Source organism: Gallus gallus, chromosome Z (assembly GCF_016699485.2).
Source record: "Gallus gallus isolate bGalGal1 chromosome Z, bGalGal1.mat.broiler.GRCg7b, whole genome shotgun sequence".
Classification (NCBI taxonomy): Eukaryota; Metazoa; Chordata; class Aves; order Galliformes; family Phasianidae; genus Gallus; species Gallus gallus.
In genome coordinates, this window is record NC_052572.1 from 27,975,363 (window position 1) to 27,998,259 (window position 22,897).

At 38.4% G+C, this 22,897-nt stretch overlaps 1 protein-coding gene across 6 annotated transcripts in view; it reads left to right on the top strand.

Annotated features, from left to right (window-relative positions):
• JAK2 (Janus kinase 2) overlaps positions 1–22,897 on the top strand; it is an 85,541-nt gene that overhangs the window by 27,072 nt on the left and 35,572 nt on the right. For all 6 annotated transcript variants that reach the window (XM_046905180.1, XM_015280057.4, NM_001030538.3 and 3 more), the window contains 4 exons: positions 6,698–6,763; positions 10,632–10,884; positions 19,736–19,859; positions 20,598–20,715. In XM_046905180.1, the coding sequence (XP_046761136.1) occupies positions 6,698–6,763; positions 10,632–10,884; positions 19,736–19,859; positions 20,598–20,715 (561 nt within the window). The remainder of the gene's footprint in view (positions 1–6,697; positions 6,764–10,631; positions 10,885–19,735; positions 19,860–20,597; positions 20,716–22,897) is intronic.

Here is a 22,897-nt window from a genome sequence, read left to right on the forward strand (position 1 = left end):
TGAACCATGTTTTTTCACTGAATTATTTTTATATTTTCTCTTTTTGTGGGCAGAAAAGGTGACTGAGGTTGTAATGATATTCTCCATGATGGTCTACCCTTTATGGTGAAGTGTGAAGGTACGCCATTAGTGTCTATAGTTAGAGGGTTGGAAGTGTGACAGGAGAATAGTCTCAATTATGATATCCTGACTATTGAAACTGCAGACACCTATTTGTCTTGGACAGTATAGCAAGGAGGTGTAGCAATACAATTCTTTGCAGTGGTTTCTCAATGTATGTAAGGTGACTGAAAATCTCTTTAATTATTCTTGAAGTAGGTTAGCACTTCTTAAACTGTTCTGATACTTGGCCAGTAGTCAGGATCTATGTTTAGTTCATTTTTTTCCCCTATTTTTTTTATATATATACTTATAAATTCAAGTTGTGTTAGAGGAGATTAAACAGTAGAAGAAAAGTGTCTTGACTCATGGTGACGGAGGAGGGTCTAAAAGCCTTTTTTTTGACATCTTTCATCTTTGCTTTTTGTTACTTCCTTCTTCATACCTCCTACTTATAAGACTGAACCTGTAAGAATTTAGTGGTGTTACTTCTGCTCCTCCTTCCCAGGAAGAAAACTGTAGTTTCTCAACTCATGTGAATTTCTGCATGCTATGTAAACACATATGACAGTTTCTTCAGAGGCAGTAGTTGTACTAACATCTGAGGAGGGAAGTTGCCAAACTGGGGAAGTGAGATAAGAGGACAAGAAAAGGGAGATAACAGAATTCAAAAGGAATGCCCCAAAGACTTCAACTTTTTAAAATCCAGTTCTTGAAAAAGCTTGCTGAAAAACTACAGGCTGGGCAGTTTGTCCTAGTTTTCAATGGTAGCTGGAAAGCATTGACTAATGTTTGATGTGAGAAACCCTTTATCTTCTATGAAGGAAGAGAACGTTGTGTTTTCTACCAGGATATAACTATGCGATGAAGGATTTGTGCTGTTATTAGCCTAGAAGATACCATTTGCATAGAATTGAAGCTTCACAGTGCTCCTGTAGCTGGAGGGGATAAGGAACTTGGTTCGGATTCTGGTGCTCTTCAGAAGCTACGGCAAGTGATGGATCATGACTGTTCCATTTCCTCTGCAGTTAAGCTGTTGAGAGCAGACGTCTGCCAAGAAATCTCTGCCTCCCAAAGGGAAAGGACAGGTGTTTGGAGGCTGAGAGAAGAGGGATGGTTTTTGAGACTATTTCATTTGTGGATACAGGAGCTCTTTTCTGCTGTGTCACTGTTGTATGTTCTCAGGCTGCGGTGTGAAATGCATGTGGCTTCTAGTAGCTTAATATCACCTGCTTGGTTCTTGACAGCATCTGCTAAACTGGCATTTGTTTCGTAACTGTTGATGTTGTTCTTTGGCAGCTCAGGACTGTACAAACAATTGTTGGCTGATGTTTTGACAAATCCTTCTTCAGTTGTGGCATAGGGAATTGCATTTTTGTAAAAGTTAAAAATTAACTTGATTTCTTCAGAAGTGTCTTCCAGCGTCACTTCCCTGCATCTGATGTGACCAGTACAGGGACCCTGTGATGTTTAAGAAATCCAAACAGTTAAGACAGATGACTTTGTTGCTGTTGTGTTGTACTTTTCACTTTTATTTGTGCTTTCAGTGCTTATTTTAACTCACAAATATAGCTATAACTGTCACCTGTGTACTCTGGATTGGAGGGTTTTTCCCCTTAATATTGGTTATGGCAAAAATGCCTTTTAAGATAAAAATACTGCTTTCTGTTTCCAGTGGTGAATCAGAATATTTTTCCACTTTGAAATGTGATTTTTTTTTAACCTTTATTGCTTCTTAATTCCTTGGTAATTTATTAGTCTTCGTTTTTACTCATAAGCCAGTACTTTAGTATAGGAAAGTGGTTCAGCATTTTCTGCAACCAAAAGCCACCAGGGAGAATGAAACTACCAGTCAGCAACCTTCAAAAATACTTTTTACCTTGATTTAATTTGTTCCAGATACACAGGAACATCAGCAATTTCTTTTTTATATATTTTTGAAAGAAATTAAAGAAACAATTAAGGAGTATCTGTCTCTACTAATTAACCCTTATTTCATGGTCTGATCTAGTAAGTGGCATTCCGTTTTCAGTATTGCTTATGAAACATAAAATCCAGCATGATAGTTATGGAAATATTCTTAGTCTCCACAGCTAGCAGACTGTTTTTAAGAGAAAAAAACTCATAGTGAGGGTGTTCTTGAGATCTATTTTGTATCCACTTCAGTTTCAAGCAAGTATGTACAGGTTGACCTGCTGTGTAGTGTCCTAGTTTTGCTGTTGTCATTCTTCATTGTATCATTTCATAAGAATTTGAGAGATGTGTTAGAAAAAGGAACGTTTTTTCACGTACCTCGTTGACAGGTCTGTCTGACCTATTGTGGTTATCCTTCCCACATTCTCTGCATATAAGGCTATGCAGATGATGGTGGCTCTGATGGACTAAGTATCCTCAAATGTCACTGTCTTGGGAGATATTCTTTGCCAGAACAGTTGGGCAACCATTTGAATTGCTAGGAAATTTTCTGATGAAACAGTCTTTTGCTGAAGTTTATCAACATGGTGAAATTTAAATGTTTTGCAGATACAAACCAGCTTTTGCCAGAGTTCTGATGGAACCCAACCAGAGCTGTTGTCTGTGGGCAACCTTTGATTTGATCACTTTTTTTTTTTGGCAGCTCACCTACCTGGCAGATTGTAGTGACAGCCAGGCTTCTATAATGTATTTTTCATTCTGCTTTTCAGACAACATCTCTTGGCAGCTTTCTTCCTGAGAAAAGCTAGAGTAGTGGCTTCATTCAGTTGTGAATAATTTAGAAATCCCAATTTTTGTTTCTAATCAGAGGAACAGATTAAAAGCCTCATGTTTCTGTCCAGTTAGTCCCTGTGTCGTGCAGGCAGATCAGACCAGGATCATTACTCTTTCCTTGTGCAAAAGTTCATGGACTCTTGCTGAATTGCTGATACAAGTCAGTGGTTTGCCAAGGGAAAACTGTAAGCAAATGTTATCTTTGTTTCTCCAGGTTTTTTTACCACATGTTTTGTTGTTGATATGTTACAGATCTGTCATCTTCCTTCTGCATCTGCTTGTTACCATTTGTGTTCAAATTCCTGATATATTAAAAATCATTGTGTAATATTAATGTATAGCTGATGAAATAGGAAAAAATCTTTTGGAATACTCTAACTTTTTGCAGTTGTTCCTTGTATGAGCCATTGTTTTTCTTGTGTCTATGTATTTAACTTGCAGCAGGGCAACAAATGGAGCATGTGAACAAGAGACAGTGGTAACTGAAGGCATATTATTTCTGTACAGAATGTCTTTGAATATGCTTAAGGGAAGATTTTTAGATTTTTGTGAAAGCTGTTTTTGAAGTCAGAACATGTTACCTGGGAAAGGACAGCAGAGTTCTCTTAGTGCAGAATATGATACAATTAAAGCATGGATTAACTGTCTGATTAAATTGGCTTTTGTTGTTTAAGCAGTGGAGAAGGTTCTCAGATTCTCAAGATTGCTAAAGTATTTTTGTTGCTGAGTACTGTGAGTTTGATAAAGTTAGTGAGAAGAATGATTTCTTGTGAATATATGTGGTGGGAAGATAGGGATCTGTTGTAGTGATTTTTCTTTTTTGGTGAAATACCAGACACTGTTCTACTGTGTTCCGGCTGAGCAAAAACTTAAGAATGTTTTGTTGATCCTTTAAGGAGTAGTGGTACCTCTGTGTGTGCTAATATTTTGATTATATGTTTAACTACTTGTTAAAGGACCCAAATGAATACCATTCTTTAATTTAGTATGTTTTTCTGTCCAAAGAAAGAGCACTCCACAAAGCAAATCATATTACTGCACATTATATGCACAATATGAATACTGTTACATTTTCAAGATTTAAAATTTTCATAGTATAACAGGCCTTGCTGGATGCATGCTATGAGCAGATTTATTTGTGCTGTCTGCCTGTATAACCAAACTGAACTGTGAAGATATTCTGAGTAGAAATGTTAAGTATAACTAATAAATATAAACAAACAAGCAATCTGAAGTTGGGAACTGACGGACTTTTCATCTTACTCTCATGTTATATAAATAAGCAAAACTTCTTTCAGTGTTCTTGTAACAAGATCCATAATAGTCTTCAGAATTATTAATTATGGTAGGGCTTTGTGAGACATTCCTGCACTCCTATCTGCCTTATTACAGTCTACTTACCATTAGTGGAGAAGGTTTTCATAGTTGCTGTTCATAATATTCTTTCAAATTCCTTGAAAGAAGGATGTGTGTATAAGGTAGAAAGTGTGTTTTTGGTATTTTCAAGCTTAAAGATGATGTCCTACTTTACTGCCAATAAACTAACAGAGTTGGTGGGAGGTATCTATGTCTTCAAGGCCTTATTTAGAAATATAAAATAGTAGAAAATGCTATTTTTTATATTTCTCCTCACTTGCTTGTAAATTGTGTATTCAGGGTGCTTAGTAGCAGACACAATAAACATTAATTGCAATTATAGGAATTCTGAAAACTTTCTGAGAAGGGCCTGTTTTAGCTTGCAGAATCTCCGCTGCATCTGTATTGTGTTCTTTGCAAGTAGCAGCAGCAGGGAGATGATGGACATATTTAACTGTTTCATTAGATTCTGGACTTTGTTTTGCAACTGGGAATTTAAATCCTTGCAACTGCCAGAAATGTGGTCTGATGTAAACGTGAACAAATTGGAAGAAATGAGAGAGCTGGATTTCTGGTTAGATGGTGCACTGTCAGGTCAGTCCAAACTGTAATATAGGTGATATTCTTTGAAAGTCTGCTGTGTTAACAAGTCTTGTCTAACAAGCTTAGACGAGACTTACTCAGCCTAAAAAGCATGTAAAGGGAGTAAATAATTTTGTAAGGCCTTGATGAAGATCCTATAAATACGTACATCTGTAGGCAGGAGGAACAGAGGTTGACTAAAAGAGGGAGATGTTACAGTAGCCACTGTGAGCCTTTTCGGTGTTGACATCTTTCTCCCTAAGTTTCAAGCTTTTTGTCCAGAGCTGTGAACTGTTCTATCTTAAGCAAGCTGTCATTTTTCTGTATAAGTGAAGTAGTATAGATTTCATGTTAGGCTGCTTTACCCAATTGTTGCACTTGAAATGCAAGCTGCGATGTAACTGAGCTTACTCAAAATATTGCAGCCCTTGTTCTAATGGGCACTGCTATAACCAGAGTGCAAGTGACATGGGTCACTAGCTCAACATGGTTTGTACCATCAGTTCATTGCCAACTGCCTCATATAACTTAAAATGTTGTGCAGTTGATCTGGAGTTTTGGGGGAAAGTTCACAACCAATTACAGTCAGGCAAATCTTCATATGGTTTTCCTCAATCAAAAGCTGGACTGAGGGTAATAAGCATGAAACAGTAGTCTTAAAGCAGGAGGTTATTTATAATTACCCAGCAGTGCCCAGAGGTCTGCAACCTGCATGAGCAGGTTATGATTCTGTGCTCTGTTGAAACTGGTGCCATCAGATTAAAATGCAAGGAAGATGCACTCTGAAGGTGAATGTTACGCTGCACTGCCCCCGAACAACTTACTCCATCCCTTAACACAGGTCTGGAAAACTTGAATTAATTCTAGTGGACTTTGCATCACATCTTAATTGGCTGACTAGACAGCATTTTAAGGAGCATCTTTGGAGGCGTATAGAAAATGCGCAGCTGTCCACACAAGGTGTAACTGGTTATCTCTAAAGCCAGATTCAAAAAGAAGAAACTGTTTTCATAAGTCTGATTTATGTGGAGACAGAAGCTGAATTTACAGCTGTGTGGGATGGGTTCCATTTTTCAGGGCCATGGATGGTAAACGTGGTAGAAGCAGCAGGTGGTGCTGAGGAATTTATTTTTCTTTTTCCTTCTGCCCAGGAAGATTTGTCTGAAAAGTCATCAAATCTAAACCTTGCAGTGTTCTGAGTTTCATCCACTTTCAACTATCCACTATCGTGGGTTTTTTTTCTCTTCTAGTAAGTTATAAAATGCACTTTGTTTCTCTCTTCTTCAGCCTTTTCTTGTGGTTGAAGGATCACAGCAGGGTATTTCCATTTTTTCACTAATGGAGAGAACTAGTGTTTTGCTTAAATGTTTTCAAATGGTGTTTCTTGCAGCAACAGAAGTATGCAAAGTGAGTGAAAGCAGGCGTGCCCTTGTCCTTCCTGCTGCAAGACATTTGGTGCTAACTTCCATATGAATTGTAAGGAGAGGGTGTTATCAGTTTTTAGCAAGAGTTAAGTGTTTTAGCAAAATGGAGTGTTACTACCTGAAGTGAATCTGCTGTCTCTTTTTATTCTTTGCATTTCTCTTCTAATGCTATCAACAGTTTTCTTAAGCCGATTTTGTATTTACAAAAAAGAAAAAAAAAACAACACACACAGTGTTAAAAAAAAAAAAGGTGGGAATTATGAAACAAGTGTTCATTTAGTGTACTAGCTTCTTGTTAGGACTAAGGATCAAGGTCCAACAGAACTGAGAATATGGTTTTGAAAAGTTCTTCATGAAGACAGTAGGAATTCAGGCAAATGAAAAGGGAATGAGTCACACTATCTGAAACTTAACACCTGAGTTCTTAATTAATGATATATTTGCTCAGGGCCCTTAACTTTTTTTTTAATATTATGTTTCTATTGCAGATACATTATGTTCTACCATTGCCTGTGTGCCTGCTTTATCTGACCTCCTGTGGATACCAACAGCAAGTGGGTGACTTTTGATGTGCTTATTTAAAAGGTTTAATCATTCTTATGTTTTATACAGAGCTTTCTCAAGTTATAAAAGGTAGTTGATAGGAGACTTACCTGTAGTGGGAGAATGCCCTTTCTTAAAAAACAAAAACAGAAACAAAAACAAACAAACAAAAAAGGTACAAGCTGAAAGGGGGAGAGTGATTTTTTTCAAGAGTAGAGTTTAGACTTAAAAAAAAAAAAAAAAAAAAAAAAAAGCTAGTGCAGCCTATAGCTAAAATAGTCTGTAAGAAGAAAAACAATTTTATTATTAACTGGGCTGTGAATGCTGAATATTATTAAATCATGAGGGGTTTTATATGCTATCTGCATTTTAATGTATTTTCTTATATTGTGGCTGTTTTCAGTCTGTTAATTAATCTAGTTGAAGTTACATTATTATTTTAAATTAGTGCGGGACAGCATAGCAGGTAAAATCAATCCTCAGGTGCATTGGAGTTGCAGACAGGAACAGAAAAGTGCATATAAACATACTGCATTGTAAATGCTGATTATTGTTAGAGCAGCATGAGTAATAATTCTTTAAAAATTCAGTCTTGAAATATGATCAAGATTGGAAATATAAAAATAACCCTATTGGATCAAATTCATTGTTCCTTAGTTCCACAGTCAGATTTCTTACAGATAGCTGCTTTGATCACCAAATCAAAATGTATTCATTGAAGATCCTTGTTATTTATACACATGGCAAAATGTTTATAAGTGGACTGGTAATTTTTGATTTTCACTGAGTTCTGGTTGCATGTTGGATATTGGCTTTCAGATATATGCCTTCTACATTGCATTTCTTTGAGCAACAAATACCTGTGTGGGTACTGTGAGTAACTTACCTACAGATGTCCCATTCTGAGTATATTAAATCTTTGATACAATGGTTATTTTCTTCAACAAAACATGAGTTGCTGGATGGCTTAATAGAAATGGATATTTATTCTCTTCATTGAACACTGGTTGCCTGATTGTGGTCTTTGCAGCTGAAAGACCTTCATTTTTTGGTCCGAGGTCCAGAGGCCCAGAGCCCAAATATGCTTGTACTTAGAAATGTAGATTTATGATTCTGTGATATACTAGCTCTGTGTTGCTTCAGTTTGGAAATTAAAATGATGTATTTTTCTATTGATGATGTCATGATGTTGTTGTTGATATTTTATTTTTTGCTTTATCTTGCTGGCTTTCTTTTTTATTTACCATCAAGTTAGCATAGTTTTGTCATCTCATATTTGTAAATTGAGTATTTTTATGTGTTACATAGATCATGAAGTGAATACTTTCTTCTTTGAGGTGTTAAGCCTTTTTCCTACTGGCTTAGCTATTGTGACATTTTTTAGTAGAACAGGTCATCTTTAACCCATATACATGTAAACCCACATAAATCATACGGTCACCTTTTCCTTAGTAATTGTAGTTATGAGAGGGGAAAAAATTTAAAGTTACTCTCCAAGCAGGTATTTTATGATAAAGCAGTATATGTAGGTTTCTCCAAAAGTAATGCCTCTTACTTATTTCCACAGAAACTATTACAAATACCAAGAGCACAATAATGCTATTTGTCAGAGCAAATTCTCAGCTACAAAACACTGTTTTTTAACATAGTTACCACCTTGAGCTATACATTTTTTGCCAGCCATGAACAAGAGCCTGAATTCCAATCTTGTAAAGATCTGCATGTCAGTCTGGAACATGGCTTGTCTTTAACATCACCTTTGCCACTGCTATAATGCACCACTCCACTGCCTTACTGTGCTCACATCCACTGTTTGGTCTCCATAAACATTCAGCAAGCATCAGTGAATGTCAGTGGGAGCAATTTTTTCCACATGGAGGAATTCAGTGACACACCTTTGCTTTGTACACATGTCCATGTCAGATGTTGCTTTGTCAAACTGCTGCCTCTCTGCTGCAATGTGTTGTATAACAACAAAATGTTAACAGAATTATGGTGGGAAGGTTCAAATGCTGTACTACCAACACCAGCCTCTGATGTCATAGGCCAACATAAGGTAATAAGAGGCATTACTTTCAGAGCAGCCCTTCTAAATTAGGAAGCATTACCTGCAGAGCAGCCCTCATAGTTTTCATGATATGAAGATTTATGGCCAAAGTTTTTCTTGTAAGTGTGGCTTTTTCTGATTAAAACTTTGTCAACAGTGCAGAGCCATTCTTTAACTGCCCTTTAGAATACTGTCAATCTCACTTCTACTTTTTAAGGTTTTGGTTTTTTTTTGCATTTTAAAATATTTCTGTTCTTGTGTGTTGAGTTACTTGTCTCTGTCTTCCATTTATATCACTGAGGATTTTTTGCTTGCATCCCAAAGGAATAGAGTTACCTGATCAAGTCTGAAAGGAGGCCTTGCTTTGTATCTACAAATAGTGGCTGCTTACTCATTGAATCTCACCTCAGTTGGGACATGTTTTGTTTTAAGTGTGGAAGAGTAAAACTCAGCTTGAAAGTATTCCTACTCTGCTCTGTGCCAGTTTGTGACCTGGCTAGTTGTTTTGTAAATATTCAGCACAATCTTTGGGTTGAACCTGGGATTATTGTAAGATTCACAGATGTCATTAAAAGCATTAGTTTGACTCTCAAGTTTACGTAGCGTGTTCCAGTCAGACAAGTAAGCACATGCTATAAAATCTAGTGAGCAGTGATAAATCTTGTAGTTACTTTAGTTTTTCCTCTTCTGGTGTTTGATATTTTCCAGAATTAAGGCTAGATAGTGATCCCAAGCTGTTGACGTGGTCCCACACCATATCCTTATCTCTGAGTTTGAGAGATTGTGTGTATTCTCAGGAAGTTTGCTGATAACACTGAGTGGTGCAGTCAGCACAATAGAAGGGAGGGATACCATCCAGAGGTACCTGGACAGGCTTGAAAAGTGAGCCTATGAGAATCTAATGAGGTTCAATAAGACCAAAGGCAAGGTACTGCACTTGGACTGGGGCAATCCTAGATATGAGTACAGAGAGAATGGGAGAACAACTCATTGAGATCAGCCCTCCAGAAAAGGACTAGGGATTCTGATCGATGAAAAGCTGGACAAGAGCCAGCAGTGTGTTCTTGCAGCCTGGAAGGCCAATGGTATCCTGGACTGCATCTGAGGAGATGGGGCCAGCAGAGAGAGGGAGGTAATTGTCCCCATCTTCTCTAGGCTGGTGAGGCCCCCTTGGAGTGTACTAGGGGGCCCAGACCTGGTCAAGAAGGATATGGAGCTGTTGGAGTGGGTTCAGAGAAGTCGCACAAAGACGGTCAGAGAGCTGAAGCATCATGCCTATGAAGAAATGTTGAGGGAGTTGTAATTGTTTCTCTTGGAGAGGAGAAGGCTCTGGGGAGACCTCACTGCAATCTTCCAGTACCTGAAAGGAGCTTACAAGGAGATAGAAAACAATGGGACGAGGGCAAGGGGGAATGTATTTAAACTGAAAGAGGGGAGATTTTGGTTAGATGTTGGGAAGAAATTTTTTACTTAGAGGGTGTTGAGGCACTGAAACAGGCTGCCCAGAGAAGTTGTGGATGCTCCATCCCTGGGGGCATTGAAGGCCAGGCTTGGTGGGTTCCTGGGCAGTCTGATCAAGTGGTTGGCAACCCTGCCCATGGCAAGGGGTTGAAACTAAATGATGTTTGAAGACCCTTCCAACCAAAGCCATTCTGTGATTCTACAAAATTGAAGTGAAACTCAAGTGAAACTAGACCTTCTAAGCTGTTCTCTTATTCTCAGTAATAAGTGGTAATGTTCCTTGTGTCAGAAGGGACCCATTGTTAGTAAGAGTATTACATGCAAGACTGCATGCAGTTATTCAAAGAGCATTCATTCTTTGTTTCTTTTAGGCAAATGTTCTGAACAGAAACAAAACAAAAACAATGGCCTGTCTTACAATGGCAAATATAGAAGGCTCAGCAACTGCCACTGTCCACCAGAATGGTGACATCCTTGGGAATACTAGTGCACCCAAGCAGACAGAGCCATTGCTTCAAGTGTACCTTTATTATTCACCTGGGAAGACGGGAGGAGATTATCTTCAATTTCCAGCGGGAGAATATGTTGCAGAAGAGATTTGCATTGTTGCCTGTAAAGCATGTGGTAAGTATACATGCAGTGTCTTTCTTGACAGTGCAATTGCCCTTGATGCAAGAGAGCTTCTAATAAACGAAAGCTCAGCATAATACTGGTGTTTTAATGTAAATGCTAATCTCTTTGATATTTTTCAAGTGATCATTATCAGTAGTGATTAGCACAAGGCTTCTGTTGCTATCAGAAAGGTTGTGAAGCTGAAATTATAATCAGGTGACTATGTCCACTATATTCATTTACATTTGTAATATATATGTTTATATATTTATGTAAATATAAGTATGTAATATAAATGTATAATGTATAATGCGTATTTTTATATTTATTTATTTACTATAAATGCTTGAATCACTTCTTAGATGGAAACTGATATACTAGGTATAACATGACCACTGTGTCTGTGGCTTTTTCCTTTCTGAATCATTTGCAAAGTATAGTCAGCAGGTATGTAATCAACTTTAGAATAAATAACTAATCCTATGTCTAGTTAAAAATGCCTTTGAATTGTTATATTTACCCAGACCATGGGTAAGTGCTGAGACCTATTGTAAAACAATTTAAATGTGTTTTGTACAAGGATTATTCTTTCATTGCAATAATAGCTTCAATCTCTGAATTTGGGCAATTTGGAAAGAAAAAATTTAATCTCAAAGTCCACATACTAAAGGGACTTTATTATCCCATGTGTGCATTTGTACACAGTGTCTCTTTTTGGGATTGTCCATGGTACAAGACTTTGTCGTTTAGTTCTCCAAATGCCACGTTTCAGGTGCAAATGACTTTAAAAGGAGGGATCATAATTCCAAATATTTGTTTTCCAATGCATCACAAATGTCTACCCACTTTGGAAAATGTCTCCTTAGTGACTTATCGGTTGTTATGAATTCTTTAGTAAATTACTTAGCATTGTTGCCAGTGTTTTTGGTGGATTTTTTTTGGACTTCAGTTTTAACTCTCACATGGCTGTAAGACTCTCAGGTACTGTATTTATAAGTACATAAGGCAAGTTGTCATAGGGGAGGAGGTTCTTCACTTTTGAATGCTGAAGTGGTGTTGAATTTTTTACATTAGATTATATTTATTCCCATAAAATATTTAACTACTTCCATAGTGAAGGACCAGTGCTGAGGGAATGAACTAGAGAATGATTTCATTAGAAAGTGGAGGAATGAAATGTTCTTTGTTTGATCTTCTCCTAACAACTTGCCAGAATATTAAAGTAATGAGGTCTTGTGTATATCAAACTGTATATTATATATATATATATATATTTGATCTATGTTTATGTTAGAATAGCATAGTCTTTGAAGGAAGATATTATGTCATCTGCCAGGTACCTTGCTTCTTTTTCATACTATTTGATTAGGTTATCTTTATAATAGAGAGATAACAGAATGTCGTAAATTCTTCTAACTCTAACAAATGAGTTATTTAAAACTCAGCTTCTAGAAAAGCAGGCAACCTAGTTTGAATTTACTGGAATAGTAACTATCTTGATAGTTTGATTAGCTGTTTCTACTGTTATTTCTTGTCTACTTTTTATTTTCATTCCCTCTTCTCTAGTTTGAATTCACCTTGCTTTAGTTTTCAGATGTTTGTTTGAAGTTGTGTTTTTTCATCCTTTCCCCATCACCGCTGCTAGAGAGATACTTACATTACCATCATTTTATTACCTTTAGATCATCTTTTTAATGAGTAGTCTGAATTGAATTCAGTAGTTTGAATGTCTTAACTACTTCCATTTTTTTATTGTCTTCTGCGCCATTTCCAACTGCCCATGAATATGTGCAGACCAGGCCATATACAGTATTCTTCTCGTCAACATCACAAACATGCATGATATAATTCCTGCTAACCCAGGAATCCAATTAGTTGTATTTCCCATGACATTATCTAAAGGCTTCATGTTTCTTGTTTTCTCAGACTCCACCAGTCTTTCTCAAGGTTTCTAGTATCCTGATGTACTAGCTCCTGTTTTGTGGGTATGACTGGTTTCTAGCTTCCAGATGTATTCTTCAACAATTGACTATTTTAAGAAATAATTTTGTATGAATAGAATTCCTAACTGAGTGGATTTTATCTTTTTAGCTATTGTTACATCATTCTGTATCAGTTTGTAATTAATATTTGCAGTGGTGTTGTTACTTGCTTCTATAAATGAAAATATTTTATTATGTTGAAGCTTCATCCATGTAGAGCTAAGGTAGAGAAAGTCTTTTGAAGAGTGATTTCTTCCTGACAGCTACCGTGGCAGTATCTTGCTGCCAGATACTCAGAGGACTTAGTAACTTCATTACCTTCTGAATTGGCAGAAAAGACTGAAATATTTTTTGTATGTAGGGCTTCTTTTTCATAATAGCCATCAGTTCTTAAATCACCAACTATCACTTCTAATCATTTTCACTTTTTTTCGGTGAGATTTTATGCTTGTAAGGTAGAACATGTAGGTCTGCATAGCATATGTACTCCAAAAAACGCTTAAGCTGGCAAGAATTTTCAGGAATTTTCTATGAATCAGTATACTTCATGAAGAAGAGAGTGGCTTAGGTACTAGGAATGTCTGAGATGCAGTAGACTTGGAAAATACTGATGAACTTTCTCTGTAATTTGAGCAATTGCTATATCCCTTGATAGCAGAGCTGTTTACATCAAAGTATGACTGCTGTTTGTGGCAAGCAGTCTTGTTGTATACCTTTTAGACAGGTCAAACAAGGTTTTCCAATCTATGCTGGCTTGGTTTCAAATCTGTTGTATATGGCAGTAGCTTTATCAATGTTATCTGCCATGTAAGGCAACTCTAAAATGGTCACACCAAAACCAAGGGAAGCCTTAGATCTTAGCTGAAGAGTGGAAATAATATTAGAACAAGTAACTGACTATCAAAACGAGATACAAAAAATTATTCTAGAGGTCATAGCTTTGTGTTAGATTCATTTTCTAAATTCAGTATCTGAGACTTGTTTTTGCAAATCATCATCTTAAATCCCTTTCTCTTTTCCTTCAAATTAATCTAAAATTAAATTATACTTTTAAATAGTTTTATATTGTGTATTAAAAAAAAAAAGTAGCATGACCAGTATACCAGTGTAGATGTGGGGCTTTAAAAGCACAGTGAGGGAAGGAATGAGCTCTATGCAAATGTTGTTGTTGTTGTTTTAAGGCTTGAGGTGGAAGTTTGAGGATTAAAACTTTGCTGTGCTAAAGACTTTCAAGATGTTGCTTGACAAATGGTATACAATGATGTGGCTTTTTTTATTTAGACTTGCCTACTAAACAAAATACTTGCCAAGAAAGAGCTCTGGTATTGTGTTTGCTGTAGTCCTGACAATCTGTTTAATAGCTCTTGCTAAGAATGAAAAGTGGAGAGTAATTCTGCTTTAATATGTCTGTCACTGTTGCCTCTTCTAACTATTCATTGTTTTATTTGCTAATGTGATTAGTGCAGTGTAGAAAACCAGGGGAGGTTTTTAATACCTCTTGGAACAGCTTTTCTGATTTTACTTGTATTGCAAATAAATTTCTCTGAAATTTTTCATCATTGATTGCTTGTCTATGTTTCATCGGAAGACTTAGACGCACAGACACCCTTTCTTTCCTCCAATTCTCCCCCCTCCTTTTTGGTTTTCATAGTTTCTGGAGAAAGCACTGAAATCCTGACGCAGTTAGTTTGAAAAAATCCCTGCAATTAGTAGTGCTGCCAAAATTTTTAAGAAAAGGGAAGTGTTTGAACTCTGCTTTCATCAGACCTTTATGGACAATTTTCAAGACCCTGATAAATGGGTTTTCTCTAAATGCATAATGATTGAACTTTTTCCAAGTCTGGCGATGTTTTGGTGCTGATGCGTAGATATATAATTTCCCCCTCCCCCATGTTTTCTTTCCTCCTTAGGAATTAAGAGGTTTAACACCCAGTCAGCTGTTTACGGGCTGGTTCAGCCCAGTTCTGTGACCAGCAGGGCAGAGGGATCCGCAGATCTGTGCCTCCAGAAAAGGGAAACAGGGGACTCCAAAATAATTAAAAACAGCAGCAACAATCTGAGGAGAAACAAACTAATTTACTAAATATAGTATCGGAATGCAAGATAACACATCATAATACAATATAATTAGAATTGAAGCTAATAAATCAAATATAATGAGAGAGTCTGAAAGGTAGAAAGGCCTCACCATAATGCTGACGTGAGACATGCAGTCAGGTCGAGCAGCGGGGAAGAGAGCCGAAGGAAAAAAGGGAAGGTCTTGTGGCCTTGCCAGGGGTTAAATCTCCTCTCTGAATGCAAAGTCTTCTGGAAGATGTAGCTGCTCTTCTTTTCCAGACAGGTGCCTGGAACTGGAGCATTAACTCTTTAACTCCCAGTGCACTACATGATGTTATGATGTGGAATGCTGATAACAAAAAATCACAAAACCATGGCACACCCTTTCTTGATGAACACATGATCTATATGTCCCCAAGCACTGGCAGTGAAAGATACCAGTTACCATATGGAATTAGAAATGATAAAGTATGAAGAATGGATGAGTGCATAAATTACTCCTTAAGCATAGGAGGAAAGTAAAGATGGATTTCTTTTTGTTTTATTAATGACAACATTTCTCTTTGTAAGAAGAATTTCAAAGTCCTATTCCTTGCTTAAGAAATCAATTAGTTTCTGTTGAGAATTGCAATGGTGTGATCTCGGTTGAGGTATTGAAATGTTGTGTGTGAATGTGTATGTTTTTCTCTTTATTTTTTATTTATTTTTTCTGTAATGTACTTGGTGAAACACAATACCTTAGCATTTGAATTTAAAAATTACTTGGAATTTTTCAGTGAGCTTATTTCAGATTTTAATGGGGTAATATCTTAGTGAGACTACATAAATATTCAACACTGTCTTGAGTGGTGTCTAGCATCTGGCTAGAATCTCAAATAGGTTGGTAATTTACTTGCATTATACTGTAAAATATTCTGTGTTAATTTGGTATACAGCTACCACGCAGACTCAGAACTAATGTCAGTTGTTGTTGCTTTGAATACTGGTAATCTGTAATATAAGTTGATCCAATTTCACAACCATATTCAGTTGCATAGGAGGATAGACTTATTCTTAACTCAGTTGGGTATTTTTTAAATCTCAGATCAAATATTTCTTACTGCACCATAAATTTGCCACAGCCTGATTTACACCTAGTCCCTCATTTATTAATCTGTTCAGGGTTATTCATGTGGGATTTTCTTTTGTTTTGATTTCTCTTTGGTTACTGTACATAGTTCCTTCTATTTTCTTCCATTGAAAATCATGTGTTAGTATCTGTAGGTCTGGCATGCTTTGGTAAGTGATCTCAGATGATTAGCCTGTAGATTTCAACAGCTTAATCTGACAACTGCACAAGAGCTCTTGTTCTTAGCCTTCTTGCTGGTTCCCTGCAGCAACATACTAAATTTATGAGAAGTTTAAACTTGTTCTTTAGGAGTGAATTACTTTTTGTTCTATGTGCTTATGCAGTCTTCAACCTAGAGTTGATTAGTTTGTTTCTAACTTATTAAATATGCTTTAGATGTGATGAAAGAAATATGGGGCCTACCTCCTTCAATAATTACCTGCACCTAGACATTATTATGAACCTCTAGGTGGGAACTGGAGGAGCAGTCTCCCCTACTGTAAGGGCAGAGCAAGTCTGAGGTCAGCTCATGAGATTGAATGTGTACAAGTTCATGGGGCTGGACAGTGTGCATCGCAGGGTCATGAGGGAGCTGGCTGGTGTAGTTGCTGAGCTGCTCTCCATCATATTAGATAAGTCATGGCTGTCAGACAAAATCCCTGGGGATCGGAAAAAGGGAAACATCACTCACACTTTCAAGAGAGGGAGGAAGGGGGACTCAGGGAGCTGCAAGCTGGTGGGCCTCGCCTCTGTGCCTGGGATGATCATGGAACAGATCTTCCTGGAAGATGTTTTAAGGCACGTGATGGATGAGCAGATGATCTGAAACAGACAGCATGGCTTCACCAAGGAAAAAGTTGTGCCTGACTAATCTGGTGGCCTCCTGTGATAGAGCAACAGCATCAGTGGACAAAGAGAGGGCAACTGATGTCACCTACCTGGACTTGTGCAAGGCCGTTGACGTGGTCCCTCACCGCATCCTTATCTTTAAATTGGAAATATATAGATTTGAAGGGTGGACTTTTCAGTGGATAAGGGATTGGTTGGAAGTTTGTATCCAGGCGGTTGTAATCAGTAGCTGTATGTGCAAGTGGAGGCTGGTAATAAGTGGTGTCCCCCAGGGGTCCATCTTGGGACCAATACTCTTTATCAGTGAGACAGATGACGGGATTGAGTGCACCCTCAGCAAGTTCATTGATGACACCAAGCTGAGTGGTGTGACTCTTAGAACAGGAGGAAGGAAGGCCATCCAGAGGACCTTGATAAACTTGAAAGGTGGGCCCTGGTATACCTAATGAGATTCAGTAAAGTAAAGAGGAAGGTTTTGCACTTGAGTCAAGGTAATCCCAGACACATATACAAACCGGAAGAAGAACTCCTTCGGAGTAGCATTGCTGAGAAGGACTTCAGGGGTCATGGTTGATGGAAAAACTTAACGTGAACCAGCAGTGCACACTTGCAGTCTAGAAGGCCAGTGATATCCTGGGTTCTGTCAGAAGAGGGGTGGCCAACAGGGCAAGGGAAGTGGTTGTCCCCCTCTACTCTGCCCTCGTGAGACCCTAGCTGGAATACTGCATCCCTAAGTCTGGGCCTTCCAACACAGAAAAGATGTGGAGCTTTTGGAGAGGGTCCAGAGGAGGGCAACAAAGATGTTCCAAGGGCTGTAGCACTGCTCCTGTTAAGACAGGCTGAAGAAACTGGGCTTCTTCAAACTGGAGAAGAGAAGGCTGCAAGGAGACCTCATTGTGACCATCCAATATTTAAAGTGGGTTTATAAATGTGAGTGAAATCAATTTTTTACATGGGTAGATAGTGATAGGGGAAGAGGGAATGGTTTTAAACTAAAGGAGAGAAGATTTAGATTAGATGTCAGGGGGAAGTTTTTACTGAGAGTGGTGAGGTGCCGGAACACGTTGGCCAGAGAGGTTGTGGATACACTGTTCTTGAAAGTGTTTAAGGCCAGTTTGGATGGGGCCCTGGGCAATCTGATCTAGTACTTGATCTAGCAGTTTGCAACCCTGCCCATGGTCAGAGTGTTGGGGCTTTCTTGGCATCCCTCCAAACCCAAGTTGTTCTGTGATTCTGTGAAGTATATTAAAAAAAAACAAAAACTTTCTTCTATTTTTCTGTGTGTATTTCTGTGATTTCCTTCCAAGTCTTCAGGATGGAGTTGGTTTTTAGTGTTTTGCCTCTTCCCAGAATTTTTGTGTCTCTTAACATTATTTGCAATTGCATATCTGTTAGGTATTTAAAATATTTGTGTTTATTTCATAGAATAGAATCATAGCATCACCAAGGTTGGAAAAGTCTTTTAAAACCATCTAATCCAACTGTCCTCCTACTAGCAATATTTTCCCACTAAACCATGTCTCTTAGTACCACATCTGAATGTTTTTTTTTTTTTAACACTTCCAGGAATGGTGACTCAACCAGCTTCCTGGGCAGTCCTTTCCAGCACTTGACCACTCTTTCAGAGAAGAAATATTTCCTAATATCCAAACTGAACTTCCTTCAGTGCAACTTGAGACAGTTCCTTCTAGTCCTATTGCAAATTATGTGGGAGAAGACACTGACTCCCACTTCACCACTACCTTTCTTCAGGTAGTTGTAGAGAGCTATAGTGGTCTCCCCTCAGCCTCTTCTGCAGACTGAGCAATCCCAGTTCCTTCAACCACTCCTCATAAGACTTGTGCTCCAGATCCCTCACCAGCTTCCCTGACCTTCTCTGGACATGCTCCGGGGCCTCAATGTCTTTCTTGTAGTGAGGGCCCCAAAACCGAACACAGTATTTGAGGTGCAGCATCACTAGAGCAGAATATAAGGAGACAGTCACCTTCCTGGTCCAGCTGACTGAACTATTTCTTATACAAGCAAGGGTGCCATTGGCCTTCTTGGCTACCTGGGCGCACTGCTGTCTCAGGTTCAGCAGACTGTCTATCAACACCCTCAGGTTCATTTCCTTACCTTGACTTTCACACTACAACTTTTATCCTACTCTCTGATCTGTACACCTGTATCCCTTTATGTCTTGAAAATTTGTCAGTAGTTGAATTTCTTTCTTTAATGCTGCAAAGTCTTGGATATCTGACATGTTTTCCAAATCATAACATTAGCATCCCTTGGACAGATTTCACAGATTTACATAGCTTGTGATTAATTAGAATTTATTCTCAGTTCTCATTGAAAGAGTTCTGAATTTTTTTTTTTTTGTGGGGGGGGGGGGGATATTCCATTTGTGTGTACATTTGGTTTCGTTCTTAACTGAGCTACTGAAGTGTAGATGTCAGGTTGTTCTGGTAATGATGCCTTCTGATTTTTCATCAGCCTGGAATAATGAAATCAATACCTAGATTTGATTTTTGGAAAATATAAGGAAAAAGTAATGTACTGTTGTTGATTGTTACTACTTAATTAAACTAAAAGGCTAATAATCCATTGTATTAAGTGCCATTCAAATAAAATCTTATAATTTGAATGTTAAGTATAGAGTAACAAGTAAGTATAATCTTATTAGAGAATGAGAAAACAAACCAGGAAAAAGTCTGCAGGTTTTAAGGTGATCTCTGCAAAGCTATTGACAGTGGTAGAGCAGTGCAATGAATAGTTGCAGAACATATGCCTATATACTACTTTTAATAATGTGTTTATCATACTAAGATTGATTCTCTGTGAAAATAATTTCTTATAAGTACTTTCTTCTCTGTTCTTTATTTAGGTATCATGCCAGTGTATCATAATATGTTTGCACTCATGAGTGAAACAGAGAGAGTTTGGTATCCTCCAAATCACATTTTCCATGTAGATGAAGCAACCAGACTAAAGCTACTGTACCGGATAAGGTAATCTAAAGCAAACGTTATGCACTTTTCATGATAGTACAGAACTGTGTGCGAAAAATACAGTCAATATTGTATTTAGATGAACTGTAATTTCTCTGTTATAGATATTGTTGAAGTCTGGGTGAAAGATAGAAGAGAATAAAAATCAAGCAGGCTTAAGTTGTATGCATATTATATGTATACCATTTCAGATTGGAGAAAGAAACAATTCAAATATATCAAGAATTAAAATAACATTGTTCTTAAGAACATCTCATCTCCTTCTTATTGGCCCGTTTGGAGTCAGTAGGAGTTCCAAAATGCAGAATAATTATTTTAGTCAGGTGAATGTCTGCAATAGATCCATTTTTGAAGGTGGGCTTCTAAATCTACAGTCACCTTTTTTCCTTAGGGAAAAGACTGCTTTTTCTTTGAATTGCATAATGTAACCTGATAGCTTGATTATTTCTTTAGGAATCCTCTTAGAGGAAACTGAAAGAGTAACGCAAGGTCCTCTGTATTCTGATTAGTGAGGGTAGATTTGCAGAGCTCATTGTTTTTGTCTGTGCAGTTTCTCACCCTATAAGTGTTGTACTACGCACCTAGAACTAGATCCAAATCCTTCAGTTGACTATGGACGTCTTAATATTGGCTTTTCAGAACAGCCAGCACTTACTTTAGATCTACGGAATATATAATTTCTGGTGTTAGTAGGCAAGAGTATATTTTCACTGTTATTTACTTAAATATTTTTAACAGGTTTTATTTTCCCCACTGGTATTGCAATGGCACAAGCAGAGCATATCGCTATGGCATTATTCGAGGTTCAGAAAGCCCTGTTCTTGATGATCTTGTCATGTCTTACCTATTTGCACAGGTATGATTTGCTTGATAATTTCTTTAAAATGTAGTCTGATAAAGGTTGTTGATATTTCTCCCTTTCACTTTTAATCGTAGTTATGCAAGTTCTTTTGACACCTTGAAGCTTTTAAACAGAAAAATTAAAGCTTGTGCTACATCATATTTCTGCAGAGGTGAAGTTAAATGGCGGTTGTAGGGAGAACGGGGAGAGCAGGGAGAGTGTGCAGTTCCCATCTAGTGCCACCATGAGAAAATCTTTCACTGTGACTTTCATTTTTGAACTGTTGCAGTGTGGAACAACATCCTCCACATATGTTAGCATTGCAGTTTGTATGACAAGTTGCTGTCCATCTGCCATTTCCAGTAGCTCTGGTTATGGTATCCATTCAACATATAGTTGTGTCTTCTCTGACACCTGTAGCCTTTCTAGCCACAGAAACTGACTCAGCTACACAGACAGAGTTTCTGAAGGAGCATGGAGCAATCCAGGTCTCAGGTTGCAGTGTGTGCCCAAGCTTTCCATCAGTGTTTTGTGGCAGCAGTGAGCACACCTGCGGGAAGTATGCCCAGATAGAAGTACTGCTCAGCCTGAGGGCAGAGCTTTGGGAGGAGATGAGTGGGCTGAGGAACATCAGGAAGCTGAAGGAGACTGACTAGCGGAGCTGCACCCTACCATCCCCAAGGATATATGCATTCGCTAACAACAACAAGAGAAATGAGGGGTTCCCTATCTTCTTGACTACAGGAGAAAGGAAGGTAACTAAAAGAGAGAGGAGAATAGAGGCAGGTTTCTGCTCAGAGTGGCAGGTGAATCTCCTCCCTGCCTATCTCACCCATTCAGGTGCCCTTTTACAACAGGAATGAAGCTTTGGAATTTGATGAACAGATAGGTGATGTGGATGAAGGTTCATTCAGGTTGCAGGGGTCACCTAGGGTAGACAGCCTTTCTCCCATATCACGAGCACCTCTGTCAATACAAGAAGGGTTGTTGTCATAGGTGACTCCTTTCTGAGAGGAACAGAGCGTCTCATATACCAAACAGACTCAAACCATGGGGAAATCTACTGCCATTCTGGGTAAGAGACATTACTAGAAAACTCACTTCCCTGATGTGGTTCTCTGCTTAATGTCTATTATTGGGTTTCCATGGCCATGGTGATGAGGTAGCAGAAAAGTCCACGGGAAATCAGAAGGGACCACAGGGCCTTGGGGTGATATTTTCTTCTGTCCTTCCAGAAGCCTGGAGCAATGTTGAAAGGAACAGGCAGACCCAGCTGTTGAATAGGTGGCTCCAAGGCTGGTGTCATCTGCAGAATTTTGTTTCTTTCTTGATCATGAGATAGTCTTCTCAAGATGAGACCCACTGGTGCCCAATGAGATGCACCTTTCTCAGGGGGTGGGAAGAGGACTTCTGTGCTTGAGCTAGCAGAACTGATTGATAAAGCTTTAAACTAGTTTTGAAAGGGAAAAGAATAAAGCTAGTCTCACCAGTACTGAGTTATGAAATGACATACCAAAATTTGAGGGTCTATGTGCTAGTGAGATCCTTCAGTCTGCTCCACAAGGTGCTAGGTATGATAAAGCACATTGCAAGTATTTTTACACCAGTGCACACAGTGTGTTGGACAAGCAGGAAAAGCTGGAAGTCTTGGCTCAATCCCAGAGCTACAGCATTACTGGCATAAGTGAAACCTGTTGGGAAGAGTCCTGTGACAGCTGTGTGATGAGGGATGGTTATAGACTCATCAACAGAGAGAGATAGGCAGGGCTTATGAAGATAATGAAGTTTGCAGACAAGACTAAATTAGGAGGAGCTGTAGACTCTCTACAGGGGTAGAAAGGCCTTGTAAGGAGATCATGAGAGAGAGAGCAGGACAATCACCAGCCATATGAAGTATAAGAGGAAATGCCAGACTCTCCAGTCCTAGATACATGTATAGGCTGGTGGGACAAGAGTCTGGGGAGCAGCACCACAGAAAGGGATCTCTGTGTTCTGGTTCATGGCAAGTTGAACAGGAGACAGCATTATGCATTGGCAGCCAATAGGGCTAACCATGCCCTCTTGTGTATCAGGTACAGCATTGCCAGCCAGTCAAAGGGTGGGATTGTCCCTACTCTGTAGTGGTGTGGCCTCACCTTGAGCACTGTGCACGGTTTTGGGTGACACAATATAAGGGTATGAAACTATTAGTGTCCAA